Source organism: Acinonyx jubatus, chromosome B3 (genome assembly GCF_027475565.1).
Source record: "Acinonyx jubatus isolate Ajub_Pintada_27869175 chromosome B3, VMU_Ajub_asm_v1.0, whole genome shotgun sequence".
Classification (NCBI taxonomy): Eukaryota; Metazoa; Chordata; class Mammalia; order Carnivora; family Felidae; genus Acinonyx; species Acinonyx jubatus.
The window spans coordinates 44,825,886-44,843,003 of NC_069386.1; the positions used below are offsets into that span (position 1 = coordinate 44,825,886).

Here is a 17,118-nt window from a genome sequence, read left to right on the forward strand (position 1 = left end):
GATTTACTTCATCATTTTTCTACAATACTTATAAACTCCCCCTTTAAGCTCAAATTTCTAGTGAAAGAAAATTTTGCTTTTAAGCAAAACCTTTCATTCAGTCCACTACAAAGTTTTTCTTGATGCTTCCTCATTCCCAAGAGGCAGAACAGATTTAGATGATCAGTAGATGTTAATACTTAGAACTTTACCAGAACCAAAACATCGTCTAAAAGTTCTTTAATCATATTTCCTACTAAACCCTTTCTAATTTACTCTTGAAAAACAGCAGTTCATCTTTTGTTTTTTAAGTGAATGTCCCTCTCTCTTAGTTATTTTTAATCTGTCCAATCCAGGAGAGATAACCATCAAAATTTAAAAAGATGAAGGAAGTACTTTAGGAAAGGTCAGGGAATACAGACAAAGAGTGGCTCTGAATTTTCTTTTTGACTATTTTCTAGTATATGTCAGTTACAGCTTTACCTTGAGATTATGTTGTGTTTTTTTAAGTATGTACCCACTCGGATTTATATCACAATTATACACAGAGATGACACAGCAAAAGTTACAACAGCATATAATACATGACCTTCATTTACTCCATATGATCACCAATACTAATTTAATATTATTTGACATTTTAAGCATTCACCAATATCAACTAAATTACTTAACTAGAATTTCAATTTCCCATAAACTAAAAACCTCATCTGCTCCTGAGCAACCATGTCATTGGTTTGCATCTGAGAAGGCTGTTTATTTCTAGATGAGTGGAGATAAAAGGAAGCTCCAGAGTAAAAGCTGAAGGTAAAAAACTAGGAAAATTTCCCAATTTCTCATGAATCACGTTGACACTGTAATTTCAACACTCTGAAATAAAATTCCAAAGATCAGATTCACCTTATTTAACTACAAACACTAAAAACCATTTCAGAATAAAAAACAGTATCACTTCTAATTTTTTACATCCTTGATCCTCCCAATTAGTTGCAATAATTTAGACCATCGGAAAATCCTAGAGACTTAATTAAAAAAAAAAAAAAATCACAAACCACGAAATTAGGCCACTTTTGCAAGGGCAATAGAAATGACTTTTTTAGTATATAAAATGCATCATTAGTATTGTTCTTCCCCCCCCCCCCCCGAAGGAAAGCACAATTTTTAAAAATTAAGAAAGAAACATTTATCAAATTCCACATACCTGGTCATGATAGCTGGTACCAGAACTACTATTGGCTCCACAAGGTGCTTGTACTTGTGGAGGTCTTTCCACAGGGCAAGTAGGATCACTAAAGGAGGGAGAAACAGGGACAGCCGGGTGGGGAGTATGATGGTGGTGGTGATGATGCTGAAAATGGTGGCCATGCTGCTGAAAGCAACTTGTGTGTGGATGTCCTAATGCATGGTGATTCTGTGACGACCCTCCACATGGTGAGTGCTGGGGACAGCAGGAAGGTAACCTTGGCATTGCAGGAGGGCCAGCTTCTGTTACAGCACTAGATGCAGTTCTCCTCGAGTCATCTTGAAATAAACAGAAATGCACAGAACAATCAAATGATCAGGTATCACTGTGTAAATAATAGGTACTGTGTACAAGTAAATAAAGAGCTAAAGGAATGTTAATTAAATTCCAGTCTCTGGGGGCGCCTGGGTGGCGCAGTCCGTTGGGCATCCGACTTCAGCCAGGTCACAATCTCGCGGTCCGGGAGTTCGAGCCCCACGTCAGGCTCTGGGCTGATGGCTCGGAGCCTGGAGCCTGTTTCCGATTCTGTGTCTCCCTCTCTCTCTGCCCCTCCCCCATTCATGCTCTGTCTCTCTCTGTCCCAAAAATAAAAAAATAAACGTTAAAAAAAAAATTAAAAAAAAAAATTCCAATCTCTGTAGGGGCGCCTGGGTGGCTCAGTGGGTTGAGTGTCCGGCTGTGGCTCAGGTCATGAACTTGCAGTTCACAGGTTCAAGCCTCGCGTCAGGCTCTGCTGACAGCTTGGAGCCTGGAGCCTGCTTTGGATTCTGTGTCTCCCTCTCTCTCTGTACCTCTTTCTCTCTCTCTCTCTCAAAAATAAAAAAAAACATTAAAAAAATTTTTTAAAAAATTCAAATCTCTGTAAATAAGAATATGATAGTACCACATTCTTAATATGCATATCATATAATTTCAGGCAGTGATCTTCAATGGGATTTTTCTGAAAGCCTAAATTCTTCAGAAGGCTCATATCTACCATGATATTTAAACATGGAAAGAGATCATCTTTTCCTAGGTCATAACAAATGATTAACTTTAAATTGAATTTAAAACATTCCAGGTGGCTCAGTCGGTTAGGTGTCTGACTCTTGATTTTGGCTCAAGCGTGATCTCAGTTTGTGGGATCAAGCTCCAAGTCAAGCTCTACACTAACAGCATGGAGCCTGCTTGGGATTCTTTCTCTCCCTCTGTCCCTCCCCACCCCCACAAACTCTCCCAAAATAAATAAATGAACTTGCATGATTGTTTTTGGAAAAGGTTATGATCCTCTAAGTAGGAAACACTGGAGTCCTGATGATGCTGTCTGCCACCTGCCCAGGGTTATTTTGAAGGTACGTTCTTCCATGCCAGAAGAACTGCAGAAGTGCCCTGAGAAAGTCTACCCCAGTGCTTCAAACTCACCTAAAAAACAGCACCCTTCCCCAAGCTGCATATTATGTGGAAACCATATAAAACAGATAAAAATGGAGATAAAAATTTTTACTTAAAATATAAAAATCAGAGGAGTGGGGAGCCTAGAGTCCTATCCTTCCCCCTGCAAACATCAGCCTCTTCCTTTCCCCGCCTGACTCCTAAGCTATCTCCTCAGAACCCTTAGGATTCTGGAGGACCACTGTTCTGGCTCTATTTCTAGAGTAACCAATACCAGGGATACCCTGCTCCTATTTGGCCCATAGAACCTAGCCAACCTCTTCTGGGTCAATTTTCCAATTTGGAATCTTCTAGTTACTCACAAACAATACGAAAATCCAACCCAAACTAGCTAAAATAATAAAGGGAATTTACAGGCTCACAAAAATGAATCTGGGTGGGGTGCTTCAGGCTCTGGTTGATATGTCTGATTGCAGCAAACCTCCCTGTAATTCTCCCAAGCCTGCCCTCTCATACATGTCCTAACCTGCCTTTCCTGATTCTCTTCTGGGCAAGGTCTGTGATCCAAACCCTGTTAGGGGTTAGTTATCTCCATTCAAAATCTCTGTACATTGTTTTTCTCCAAGCTCCTAGTCTGTCCTATTTGGGCTAATTTCTTGTATCTATTGTAAAGGTTCTTAATCTTATAACTGTACTTAGGGAATCTGTGAACTTGGATAGGAAAAAAACTTCATTTTTTTTTTTTTGCCTCCCAGAATTAGCATCAGTTGAGACGTTAAACATCACAAATAATTTATAACCAAAAAAGAGAGAGAGAGAGAGAGAGAGAGAGAGAGACAAAAAGAAGGTCAAGGTACCTTTTTCTTTTAACGTTTATTTATTCTGAGAGAGAGAGAGAGAAAGAGAGAGAAAGGAAGAACATGAGCGAGAGAAGAGGGGCAGAGAGGGAGAGAGAATCCAAAGCAGGCTCTGCACCACAGCACAGAGCCCAACACGTGGCTCGATCCCATGAACCATGAGATTGTGACCTGAGCTGAAATCAAGAGTTGGACATTCAACTGACTGAGCCACTCAGGCGTCCCATGTGTTGGTTTACTTTTATAACATAAATTATGGCAGATTCAAAGTCAGTTCAATAATTATGTCACTTTCATTTATTTGCATTCCATTTTCTTACATAACGTGGACAAATTTACAACCAGCTTATCAGGAACAGACCATGATCAACAGGCTATCTTTGCTATGCTGAATCAAACATTAATTATTTTCTATATGGTGTAATATTTGTAGCAATAACTATTATGTAACTTTACTTCTGGCAACATTTTAAGCGTTTTATCTCAGCTCCCATGCCAAAACAGTGTACAAAGGAGTATCATTTATTGTGTTACTTTATAAAAAAGGATTAAAACCTCTGGAACACTAAATCCATTCAGCGGGTAGACTAAATGACCTTCCAATTCAGATGCTTTTAATTTTCAAATCCAGTTATTTAAGGATTATGTGGAACTCTAAAATTTAGGAGAAGAGTGTATAACCAGAGCAAAAGATCTGTAGACTAGTAAGGCTGTGACTGAAGTGACAGGATATTTATTCGTTCAGAAAGAATTTGTCTTCATTGTCTTCAAATATTTCTAATATAAAAATCTGAGTGAGAGAAGAGGAAGCATAATGACTATAATATATTTACAGCTGACCACATATTTAAAGGGTCATATCACTAACAGTTCAGCCTCAAAAAGAAGACTGACCTTATGGTTCTACTTCTTAGGGTACAGTCTGGCTTCCCATTAAATTAGTAATCTATTTTCTTAAAGTAGAGAGACTCTTTGTTGCCCAAACAGGCTAGGAATCCTAAGTAAAGGCAACTGAATCTCTTGTTCGAGATTAGTGACCAAGGAAAATTGCCATACGTTAGAAGTGAAACACAAAGATCTAATCAAATAAAACACTTCCTTTTTATTAAAATCAGCTCACAGAGTGTCCTCTGAAACTGGCCAATAACAAACCTGCACCAGAGAAATAAATTCCACAGCTCAGTAACATCAAGCTGGTTAAAGTATTTTCTTGTAATTCTAGCAGGATTACTGAGATGTATTCATGCATTTATTCATTCATTTGGCAAGTCTTACACATACTAATGGCATGGTAAAGGATCTACAAAAGGCACTGGAAAATACAATGGTGAAAATGAAAGCCCTGGTCTTTAAAATAACTTGTGCTGTTGTCTACCTCTGTTGTTTTATCTCTAGCAACTAGAAATAGGCGTGCACAATGTAGGTGGCTCAATAAGCCCTTGCTAAATATAAGTTAGCCTCACAAGGGGAAAGAGGCATGATGGAGCTAAGTGCTAAGAAGAGACTAACTTGATCTTTAGTCCTCAAGGAGATCACCATCAAGTATGGAAACAACGTAAGATTTAAATCAACCAGCATTATAACAGCAGCACTGGGTTCTAATATAGCACAGAGCAATGCTGCCCCCCAGGGAACATATGGTAACACCTGGGGACATTTTTGGTTGTCACAACTGGAGGGGAAGTGGTACTACTAGTATTTAGTAGGCAGAGGCCAAAAATGCTGCTAAATATCCTACAATGCACAAGAACACCTCCCCCCCACCCCCCAATACAAAGGACTGTACAACACAAAGACAATAATGTCGGGGTTCAGAAATTCTGGCAAAAAGGAAGAGTGCAGGCTCCAAACCAGACTTCCTAGGTTTGAATTCTTGCTCCACTACCATATAACCATAGGCAAGTAACTTCACCTGTAAAATGAGAAGAGTAATAGAATCTGCCTTGTAAGTTATCACAAAAATCAGTTAATACAGATAAATCATGGACTAACATTATAAGCTCAACAGATGTTAGCTATTATTATCCACTAGAACGTTAGTTCTGTTAGGACAGAGAATTTATGTTTTGTTCCCAGTGCCTAGGACAGTGCCTGATTATTAGTGTGTAATCAATAAACACATCTGAATAAATGAATATATAAGATATGCATGCACAAAACAAGAACACATGGAAGAGCCAGACAAATGATGAGCTGCCTGGGCATGTTGAGTTTGAGGTGACTAAAGAATGGTCCAGAGGAGATGTCCAATAGGCAGCTGGATATAAAAGTTTAAAACAAAGAGATGGCTCTGGAAACACAAAATGTAAGGTCACTGGCATACTGCACATGGTAGGTGAAAACATGTGCAGTTATGAGATGGGCCAGGGAAAAAGGATATGAACAAGGCTGTGGGAGAAAACAGAGATGAGATTACTGCCAGGTTTTTTTAACATCATGTTTGTTTTAACAAGAGTCAGAAGCAAGTTAAAGGAAGGAGTTTAAGATACAGAAGACCCTTTTAAGTGCATACAGACTTGACACAAATGTACACATGCATACTAAGGTCATGGAACCAATAAAGATGCTGAAGACATAGAGAAGATAACTGTTAAAGCAAGGTCAAGGACACAAGAAGGGACAAGAGGTAGAGGATGAATAAAGGGACTGGAAGGGATAGGAAAGAGTTAAAGGACCAGGAATTAGGAGAGAAGGATAGATATAAAGGTTTTCATGGAGGGCTGGAAGTTATGAGTGCTCAAGAACCTCATTTACTTTTTATTTTTCCCTGGGGAAATCACAGTTTTGAGGAGAATGAGAACATTTTGGAAGGCAAGAAGAAGGAAGGAGAAGAAGGACAGGGAATTAACTGAGATACATCACCCTATGGCAACTTATTACCAAAAGCCCAAGATTAGATTCCATAAATTTATGAGACACCAATCTGCCTAGTTCTATGATTTTCACCAGTCCCATCTAAAAACCTCGACAGGAGTAGTTAGATGGCTTGAATGATTCAAGGTTGGAAATATGCAAGAAGGTGCAAAGTAAGGAATAGAATCTAAAGAACTCCACAGAACAAGTTCTATAGAGTCTTAGCAGAAAATGAAGCCAGCAGAACTGAGTGCTCCTAATATAGTCTGAATATCTGTAGGTACTTCTATCAGGTTTATAAAGAAAACAATTTGGCCTGGAACAAGGTTCCCCTGGTCCAGAGAAATACAACACAAACAAGTCTACCCAAAGGTAATCATCAATATAGGTAAAATAGTATGAGAAAACCATTCAGGTAGTAATGTCATCACTATGTTAGATATAAAATGTGAATTCTGAGCAACAAGAGTCTTAAAAAATAAACAGAGATAAAAGCTTTGAGACAGAATTGAAATAAAGTTGGGAATGTGTCACATAAAACCTAGACAAGAGAGTACATAAAGCTACCAGGGGAAAGGAGTGAATGAGAAAAGTTCAAATCTTTGCCTCAAAGATTATTATTGACTTTGATGAAAGTATTTAACTTCCAGATGTCTTCATTTCTGAAATGGGAAGAGCTATATTAACAAAGGATTAATCCTTAAAATCCTTAAAAGGATTTTTTAATCCTTAAAAGGATTAAATAATAATATATAAAACAATACAGAAGACACTCAGTATAGTACTTGGGAAAGAGTATACACTCAAAAAATGAAATAAAAATTAGCCCATTTCATTTCTGCCTACATTTTTTTCAAAGAATATAGTATTTAAAAGACACTTTTGGGAAACCTCCTTGGATTCTGGTTTCCACTCTCAATTTCCCACAAAGGGAGACCTAATCCAGCCACAAGCAATTTCCTAATCTACTCAATGTAATTTATGAGAATATTGTAAAAAGGAAGATACTATGAAAAGTAAAAAATAGGGTGCCTGGGTGGCTCAGTTGGTTAAGCATCCGACTTCAGCTCAGGTCATCATCTCCCGGCTTGTGAGTTCAAACCCCACATCGGGCTCTGTGCTGACAGCTCAGAGCCTGGAGCCTACTTCAGATTCTGTGTCTCCCTCTTGCTCTGCCCCTCCCCAAAATAAGAGAGAATCTTATTTTGAGTCTCTCTCAAAAATAAACATTAAAAAATACTTTAATAAAAAAATAAAAATAAAAAATGATAGACAGTATAAGGTGGTCTCATTATTAATGCTCATAGGTATAGTCAATCTATGAGATACAGGGTCTATAATATCGCTGTTAATAAATGATCAGCAAATTCCTATCTCTGTGCCATTGTCCAGGAAACAAAGAAGGCTAGCTTAATGCTCAGTTAAACATCTCATAGGAGAAAGTACCAGAGGTATCATTGCTAACTGAAACATAGTAATCTGAGGTAAGAGCTGAAAACACTTAATGACATACAGGAATATCTTTGTGACCCTGGATTAGGAAATGGTTTCATAGATATGACATCAAAAGAACAAAAAACAAACAAACAAAAAAGAAACTGAGAAAATGGACATCAAGCTTTTTTAAAAACCCCTATCCTCATTTTCAATTGTTTTGAGGACATACTTAGGAGTCAGATTGTAGGTCATATGATAACTATGGTTTAACATTTTGAGGAACTGCCAAAGTGTTTTCCAAGGCAGCTGCACCATTTTACATTTCCACCAGATGTTCATTAGGGTTCCAATTCCTCTACATTCTTGTCAACACTGGCTATTTTCTGATTTCCTATTCTTTGGTTGTTTGGGTTTTTTTTTTTTTTTTTTTTTTTTGAGTAACAGACATCCTGATGAAGATAAAGTAATACTTCGCTGTGGTTTTGATTTGCATTTCTCTAATAACTAAGTATGCTGTTTTCATGTCCTTCTTGATTAACTGTGTATCTTCTTTGGAAAAATACCTACGCAAATTCTCTGCCCGTTTTTAAACTAGGATTATCTGTCTTTTAATTGTTGAGCTGTGTAAGCTCTTTATATATTCTGGATACTAGACCCTTATCAAATATATGATTTTCAAGTATTTTTCTTACACTCTGTAGGCTCTTTTCACTTTCTTTTTTTTTAATGTTCTTTCATTACTTTATTATATATTTTGCTATTTTTACATTGTTCATTTTGTCTTTTTGTTACCCCTTTTTTGGAGTCATGGTGGATACTGCAGAGACTCATAGTTTGATATATATTACAAATATTTTCTCTTGATTTTTAATTTTTGCTTACATTATGTATCAGGACCTGTATTTTTTTTTTCTTTTTAGAGAGCAAGTGGCCAGGAGGTGGGGAGAGGGAAAACGGGAGAAGGGGAGAGAGAAAATCTTAAGAAGGCTCCATGCCCAGCACATGAGTACAATGCCAGACTGTTTCATGACCCTGAGATCATGACCTGAGTCAAAATCAAGAGTTGCATGTGCAACTGACTGAGCCACTTAGGTGCCCTTGGCCCATATATTTTAAATTTTTATGCAGTCAATTCTGTCATTCCTTTCCTTTATTTTCCAGAGTTGTATTTATTTATTTTTTTCAGTTTTATTTTTAATTTACATCCAAGTTAGCATATAGTGCAACAATGATTTCAAGAGTAGATTCCTTAATACCCCTTACCCATTTAGCCCACCCTCACCCACAACCCCTCCAAGTAACCCTCTGTTCTCCATATTTAAGTCTCATATGTTTTGTCCCCCTCCCTGTTTTTAAATTATTTTTGTTTCTCTTCCCTTATGTCCATCTGTTTTGTATCTTAAAGTCCTCATATGAATGAAGTCATATATTTGTCTTTCTCTAATTTCGCTTAGCATAATACCCTCCAGTTCTATCCACGTAGTTGCAAATGGCAAGATTTCATTCTTTTTGATTGCCGAGTAATACTCCATTGTGTGTGTGTGTGTGTGTGTGTGTGTGTGTGTGTGTGTATATATACCACTTCTTTTTTTTTCCATACATGAAATTTATTGTCAAATTGGTTTCCGTACAACACCCAGTGCTCATCCCAAAAGGTGCCCTCCTCAATACCCATCACCCACCCTCCCCTCCCTCCCACCCCCCATCAACCCTCAGTTTGTTCTCAGTTTTTAACAGTCTCTATGCTTTGGCTCTCTCCCACTCCAACCTCTTTTTTTTTTTCTTCCCCTCCCCCATGGGTTTCTGTTAAGTTTCTCAGGATCCACAAAGGAGTGAAACCATATGGTATCTGTCTTTCTCTGTATGGCTTATTTCACTTAGCATCCACTTAGCATAGTTCCATCCATTTTGCTACAAAGGGCCATATTTCATTCTTTCTCATTGCCATGTAGTACTCCATTGTGTATATAAACCACAATTTCTTTATCCATTCATCAGTTGATGGACATGTAGGCTCTTTCCACAATTCGGCTATTGTTGAGAGTGCTGCTATAAACACTGGGGTACAAGTGCCCCTATGCATCAGTACTCCTATATCCCTTGGGTAAATTCCTAGCAGTGCTATTCCTGGGTCATAGGGTAGGTCTATTTTTAATTTTCTGAGGAACCTCCACACTGCTTTCCAGAGTGTCTGCACCAATTTGCATTCCCACCAACAGTGCAAGAGGGTTCCCGTTTCTCCACATCCTCGCCAGCATCTATAGTCTCCTGATTTGTTCATTTTGGCCACTCTGACTAGCGTGAGGTGATATCTGAGTGTGGTTTTGATTTGTATTTCCCTGATGAGGAGCGACGTTGAGCATCTTTTCATGTGCCTGTTGGCCATCCGGATGTCTTCTTTAGAGAAGTGTCTATTCATGTTTTCTGCCCATTTCTTCACTGGGTTATTTGTTTCTCGGGTGTGGAGTTTGGTGAGCTCTTTATAGATTTTGGATATTAGCCCTTTGTCTGATATGTCATTTGCAAATATCTTTTCCCATTCCGTTGGTTGCCTTTTAGTTTTGTTGGTTGTTTCCTTTGCTCTGCAGAAGCTTTTTATCTTCATAAGGTCCCAGTATTCATTTTTGCTTTTAATTCCCTTGCCTTTGGGGATGTGTCGAGTAAAAGATTGCTACGGCTGAGGTCAGAGAGGTCTTTTCCTGCTTTCTCCTCTAGGGTTTTGATGGTTTCCTGTCTCACATTCAGGTCCTTTATCCATTTTGAGTTTATTTTTGTGAATGGTGTGAGAAAGTTTCAACCTTCTGCATGTTGCTGTCCAGTTCTCCCAGCACCATTTGTTAAAGAGACTGTCTTTTTTCCATTGGATGTTCTTTCCTGCTTTGTCAAAGATGAGTTGGCCATACGTTTGTGGGTCTAGTTCTGGGGTTTCTATTCTATTCCATTGGTCTATGTGTCTGTTTTTGTGCCACACATCTTCTTTATCCATTCCTCCATTGATGGACATTTGGGCTCTTTCCATACTTTGGCTATTGTTCATAGTGCTGCTATAAACATTGGGGTGCATGTGTCCCCTCGAAACAGCATACCTGTATCCTGTGGATAAATACCTAGTAATGCAATTGCTGGGTTGTAGGGTAGTTCTATTTTTAATTTCTTGAGAAACCTCCATACTATTTTCCAGAGTGGCTGCACCAGTCTGCATTCCCACCAGCAGTGCAAAAGAGATCCTCTTTCTCTGCATCCTCGCCAACATCTGTTGTTGCCTGAGTTGTTAATGTTAGTCATTCTGACAGGTACAAGGTAGTATCTCATCGTGGTTTTGATTTGTTTTTCCCTGATGATGAGTGACGTTGAGAATTTTTTCATGTGTTGGTTGGCCACCTGGATGTCTTCTTTGGAGAAGTGTCTATTCATGCCTCTTGCCCATTTCTTCACTGGATTATTTGTTTTTTGGGTATTGAGTTTGAGAAGTTCTTCATAGATTTGTGGATGCTAACCCTTTATCTGATATGTCATTTGCAAATATCTTCTCCCATTCCATTGGTTGCCTTTTAGTTTTGCTGATTGTTTCCTTCGCTGTGCAGTAGCTTTTTATCTTGATGATGTCCCAGTAGTTCATTTTTGCTTTTGTTTCCCTTGCTTCTGGAGACACGTTGAGTAAGAAGTTGCTGTGGCCATGTCTTTTCACTTTCTTGATAATGTTTCTGATGTACAAAAGTTTTACATTTTGATGAAGTTCAATTTACCTATTTCTTCTTTTGTTGCTCATATTTTTGGTCAGCCATTTCATTCTCACTGATCTCTTTCAGTTGAGCTATGACACTTTGGTAATATATAGCACACAAACTGAAATATGAAATCATAGTCTAATTCTAAAGACATTATTTTGCTCACATAGGATTTACTCTACAAATATGCTCTTGCTAATATAACAACAAGAATACTTTTCCTAAAAAGAGTAACAAAAAATGGTGCTTCCCCACTTTATTACATACCTCCTATGGAAGTACCAGTCATGCTATTGCTTGTAAGAGTAGCTGAAGTCTCTGACACTGTGGGGGGTTGACTACCAGTGACAGCTGAAGCAGTATCAGAGGCCTGCTCAGAGGTAGATGGATTTGAATTGTTAATGGAAGTGCTTGTGGTTTGTGATTCCATTCTTGCAGAAGTGGTTGGTACTACAGTAGGTTCTGCAAAATACAAAATGTTTAATCAGCATTTCAAAATAGATGAGGTAATGGGTTATATTTTAATTCATGGTAACATTTTTATAATTATTAAATTTTAAAAGCTTTCATAAAGCTAGCATGCAACATTAAAATGACATGCTAATAAAATACAATTACTGCATTAAAAAAAATCAACATATATGCATATTCTAACATTCAGGTGATTACCACAGTCTTTTGGGTAACAATTATGTAAATTTTCTGATCACAAAGGAGAAAATGAGAAAAGGAAAGTAAAAGCCCCTTTACTATTTTCATATACATTGTCACAGGCTATCAGACCAGTATTACAAATTACACTTTCTCTGGTACAGAATGAATTCTAGAGTCAGACTGCATGGACACTACAGTCATGGATAAGTTACTTAAACACTCTCCATTTCCTCGTCTGTAGAACTGGGAAAGTACAGAATTTTCCTCACACAACTATTGTTAGGATGAACTCAGGTCACACATATAAAGCACTCTGTATAATGGTTTACATATACGAACTACTTAAACATTAGCTATGATTTTTAACACTGTGTTAGTCTCTTTCTTACATGCCTTTTTCAAAAATTTGTTTGCAAATATTGATAATCATCAGTGCTTTCTAACAAAAGTAAAATTTTTGTAGAAAGTAAAAGAAATTTCAGGCAGATTTTTCTTTTTTTTCAAATTTATTTTTTAAATATACATCCAAGTTAGTTAGCATATGTGCAACAATGATTTCAGGAGTAGATTCCTTAATGCCCCTTCCCTGTTTAGCACATCCCCCCTCCCACAACCCCTCCAGTAACCCTCTGTTTGTTCTCCATATTTAAGAGTCTCTTATGTTTTGTCCCCCCCCCCCGTTTTTATTTTTGCTTTCCTTCCCTTATGTTCATCTGTTTTGTATCTTAAAGTCCTCATATGAGTGAAGTCATACGATGTTTGTCTCTAATTTCACTTAGCTAATACCCTCTAGTTCCATCCATGTAGTTGCAAATGGCAAGATTTCATTCTTTTTGATCAGGCAGACCTTAACTTATGTACAAGTTATATTTCAGACTGAAAACAGTTGTTTAAAAGGTGAAAATAAGTCTGTCCAAAGCACAGTCAGAACAATTAGATCTGAGAAGGGACTCTCTTAATGTGATACAGAATGAGAGGATAAACTATTCTATACAATGCAGTGTGCTGAGTGGATTCCTGAAACACAAATAGTGCCTGCTGATCTACATGGGACACTGTACTCTGGATGCATAAACAAATATATTTCCTTATACATAAAAAGGGGAGAAAGGAACCTCTGTTTATTGGCAAATGGTATTTAACATTTTGACCTTAGCAGTATTGACAGTTTGGGCTGGGTAATTTTTTGCTAGAGATGGGAGTCGGTACCAGCACGGCTGTCCTGTGCCTTTTAGGATGTTTAGTGGCATCCTGGGCCTCAACCCATTAGACATTAGCAGTACTCTTCCCCAAGTGTAAGAACCAAAAATGTCTGCAGATATTGCCAAATATCTTCAGGGGCACAAAATGGTCAGCACTTAAGAACCATTGGTCTAACTGATATACTTAATATTTTGAACTTACTTTTAATAAGATAGATGTCTTCCAATGAGAGAAACTAGTAGGGAGAAGAAGGCATCTAGTGATCACTGGAATACTTATAACCTAGTGAAAGTCTTCTGGTCGAACTAATTCCAATGGGTTAAAAGACTACTCTGTCACCTTTTCCTATTTACTGGCTGGCAGACATCACAGGGAAAACACACAGAGTTTCCAACATAGTAATCCTAATTTAATTAACTTTGAGTAATCTTAAATGAATCCCTAATATATTAATCACTGTCTTACAGATAATTTATGGCACTTCAAAATAAAAGCTGAGACATGGTTCAATGAAATGCAGATAATAGGAGTAAATTACCTCTTCATAAACATCTTAATTCAAAGTAGTCATACACTGAAAGCTTTGATCACCCAAGCTGCAAATAATCCATACAACAGCTGATTGTACCAGGCCTTTCTTCCTACCTATCTTATGTATCCTTCCTCCAATTTAAAGCTAACAAATTCATATAAGGCTTATCATCTTCCTTTAAGGAAATTATGACTGACCATTTCCTTCTAAGATGTAACTAACTACTATCTTAGGGTAATTTTCACTTATGGGGGAAAATCTACACCTAAATATTCATATATTCATACATGCTACCACTTTCCTTCACCTGTTTTCCAATTCTAGCTTTCTTTTCTTAGTTACTTGGATGCAGTTGCAAGCCGAAAGAAAACACCACAGCCAAGCAGCACAAAGGTACTGGTAATATTAGAGGATAACATAATTTTTAAAGCAATTCTGACATTTCAAATAACCAGTATTAACCACGTAAATTCAAGTTATGTTGCTTTTCTGTTGTATTTAAAAAGTGTCATTTCTATTTTTCTTTTTTTAATGTTTATTTATTTTTGAGAGAGAAAGAGCATGCAATCAGGGGATGGGCAGAGAGAGACAGAGACACAGAATCTGAAGCAAGTTCCAGGCTCTGAGCTATAAGCACAGAGCCCGACGTGGGGCTCGAACCCATGAATCGCGAGATCATGACCTGAGCCAAAGTTGGACACTTAACCGACTGAGCCACCCAGGCATCCCTGTCACTTCTATTTTTCATAGCAAAGTTAAAGCATGACAATAATATTATAAATTAAAGTAACAGGTAAGTCTGAGGGTAGCTCAAGCTACCACCTGTAAAAAATAGTTTTTTCCTAAGAAAATAACTACTGAGCAACAACAATGAAAGAATTTTAGGCACAATTTATAAACTGAGGTAATTATATCAAGTGAAAAATAAGATTAGAATATCCAAAAAACTTTCCAGTAGTTTAATAATATTAACAGGAAGTGGCAGGAGTTTCATTTTAGGAGCTTCAAAGGTATCTGATTTTATCAGTTCTCTTCTTAATTCTACACTGTTACTAATCCAACCTACCATCTTCATCAACAGTAAGGTCCACAACTTCTGCTGCATTTTGCCTCAAGGGTTGAATAACAGTAGAGATCCTACTGCGGTTCCGTGGCTCCTGTGGCCGACTTGTATGAGAATTTGAACCTTGGCTCCAATGAGATCTGGAGTGTCCAAGAGTTGAACGAGACCTTAAATGACATCAATATTAAATTAGTAAACATAAAAAAATGAACAAGAGTTTTAGTTCTTAAGAAATCATAAGCTTTTCTTACAAAACATGTTGTAAAGTTCAAGTTATAAAGTTTCTTCTCCAAGGAAATAATGGTAATAGAATTAAAAATTATGACTAGCACAATGCCTGGCATTCAATAAAACATTTGCTGAATGAAATGTTCAACAAATGTTCACCAACCAACTGACCTGAGAATATGCGAAATGACATGTGAGACCAATCACTGGTATAAAATACAGGATTCTGTTTCAAGAATGCTGCTCTCTTTTCAATGGTTATTTTGAATACTCACCGGGTTGTAATCCAGTATTTACATTTTATTTAATACCTGAAATTATTCACCACAGGTAAAGTAACAAAAACATCAATATGTTAAACATTAAATAACACCCACACAATCTTGTATGTTGAATCCAGACTGAATTTGCAAAACATGGCTTTGAGAGTCCTAAACCAAGATAAGTTTCCGGTATTGTCCTAAAAAAGATTCAAGGTGCGGCACCTGGGTGGCTTAGTTGGTGAAGTATCCAACTTCAGCTCAGGTCATGTTCTCACGGTTTGTGGGTTCAAGACCCATGTCGGGCCTTGTGCTGACAGCTCAGAGATTAGAACCTACTTCAGATTCTGTGTCTCCCTCTCTGTCTGCCTCTGTCCCACTCATGCTCTGTCTCTGTCTCAAAAGTAAATAAACATTTGAAAAAAAAATTTTTTTTAAAGATTCAAGGCACCAGAGATTTTCTGGGATTAGGACAGGTAAAGATAGTTACAGCTAGTTTACTAGTTTGGTAGTCATAAGAAACATCACTTGTTTGAGCCACTTTATGCTTTGTTTGTTTTTGAGAAAGAGAGAGACAGAGAGAGCACAAGCAGGGGAGGGGCAGAGAAAGAGAGGGAGACAGAATCTGAAGCAGGCTCCAGGCTCTGAGGTGTCAACACAGAGCCCAACACGGGGCTCGAACCCACAAACTGTGAGATCATGACTTGAGCCAAAGTTGGATGCTTAACCGACTAAGCTACCCAGGCACCCCCACTTTTTGCTTTTAAAGCATGTAACGACAAACCCTCAACACCTAACACTGATATCATCTTTTATTATGTGCATCGTGTTGTATTCCACTAAATTATCTCTAAGTATTAAAAAAAAACTCAAGGATTCACTATAATAGTCTGAACTGAGGGTTCAGAAGGATATTATTCAAGATTCAGGAGAAAAATAAGTGTTTTAAAAAGGTGGGGCTTATGAGTTGATTTTTTTTCCTTTTGCCCAAACTGAATGTAAAAACTGCTTAAAGATTATTGTCAGGGGCACCTAGCTGGCTCATTTGGAAGAATATGAAACTCTTGATATTGGGGTTGTGAGTTCAAGTCCTACATTGGGTATAGAGATTATTAAAAAAAAATTATCTTTAAGAAAAAAAAAAGAAGCTTATTGTCAGCTTATATGGAAAGGTTGAACCAGATCCGTTAATATATAGTCATCAGGGATGTAGGCTTGACCACTCAGAAAAGAACCGGGGCTGAAAATGAATTGTAGAGCCTAAGAATTTAGAAAGAAGCTCTAATTGTAAAATGAAATTCTCAAGTAACCAGGAGTATAAAGGTGAATTCCGGAGACACAGCAAAAAAAGACGCTGCATTCCAGCAAGAATTGTGGAGATCAAGGCATGATAGTAAACAAATGTCTCAGGATGAAATGGTTTTGGATGAAAAGAGAGATCACGATTTAAAATTCTTGAGAAACCAAGAGACTGTAATGAGACTAAATAGTCTATTATTTCTGGGAGGCTCTTAATGAACGCATTAAAGTTCCAGGTCCACTTTGCAGTTCATGAAACCTTCAAATATTATACTAAAAACCTGATGTATAAGGAATGGTTTTCACAGAGGCCTTAGTGGTCCCTATGATTAGTGACAACTGTCAAATCCTAAAATTAAAGAATCTGAAACACAGATGCATTCTTGCTCTCTCTCTTTTTAAAGATCTTGT

At 37.6% G+C, this 17,118-nt stretch overlaps 1 protein-coding gene across 12 annotated transcripts in view; it reads right to left on the reverse strand.

Moving 5' to 3' along the window:
- Positions 1 to 17,118, reverse strand: part of RNF111 (ring finger protein 111) — a 126,333-nt gene that overhangs the window by 18,964 nt on the left and 90,251 nt on the right. For all 12 annotated transcript variants that reach the window (XM_053223959.1, XM_053223956.1, XM_015070894.3 and 9 more), the window contains 3 exons: positions 14,924 to 15,087; positions 11,736 to 11,930; positions 1,181 to 1,500 (listed from right to left, as the gene is read on the reverse strand). In XM_053223959.1, the coding sequence (XP_053079934.1) occupies positions 1,181 to 1,500; positions 11,736 to 11,930; positions 14,924 to 15,087 (679 nt within the window). The remainder of the gene's footprint in view (positions 1 to 1,180; positions 1,501 to 11,735; positions 11,931 to 14,923; positions 15,088 to 17,118) is intronic.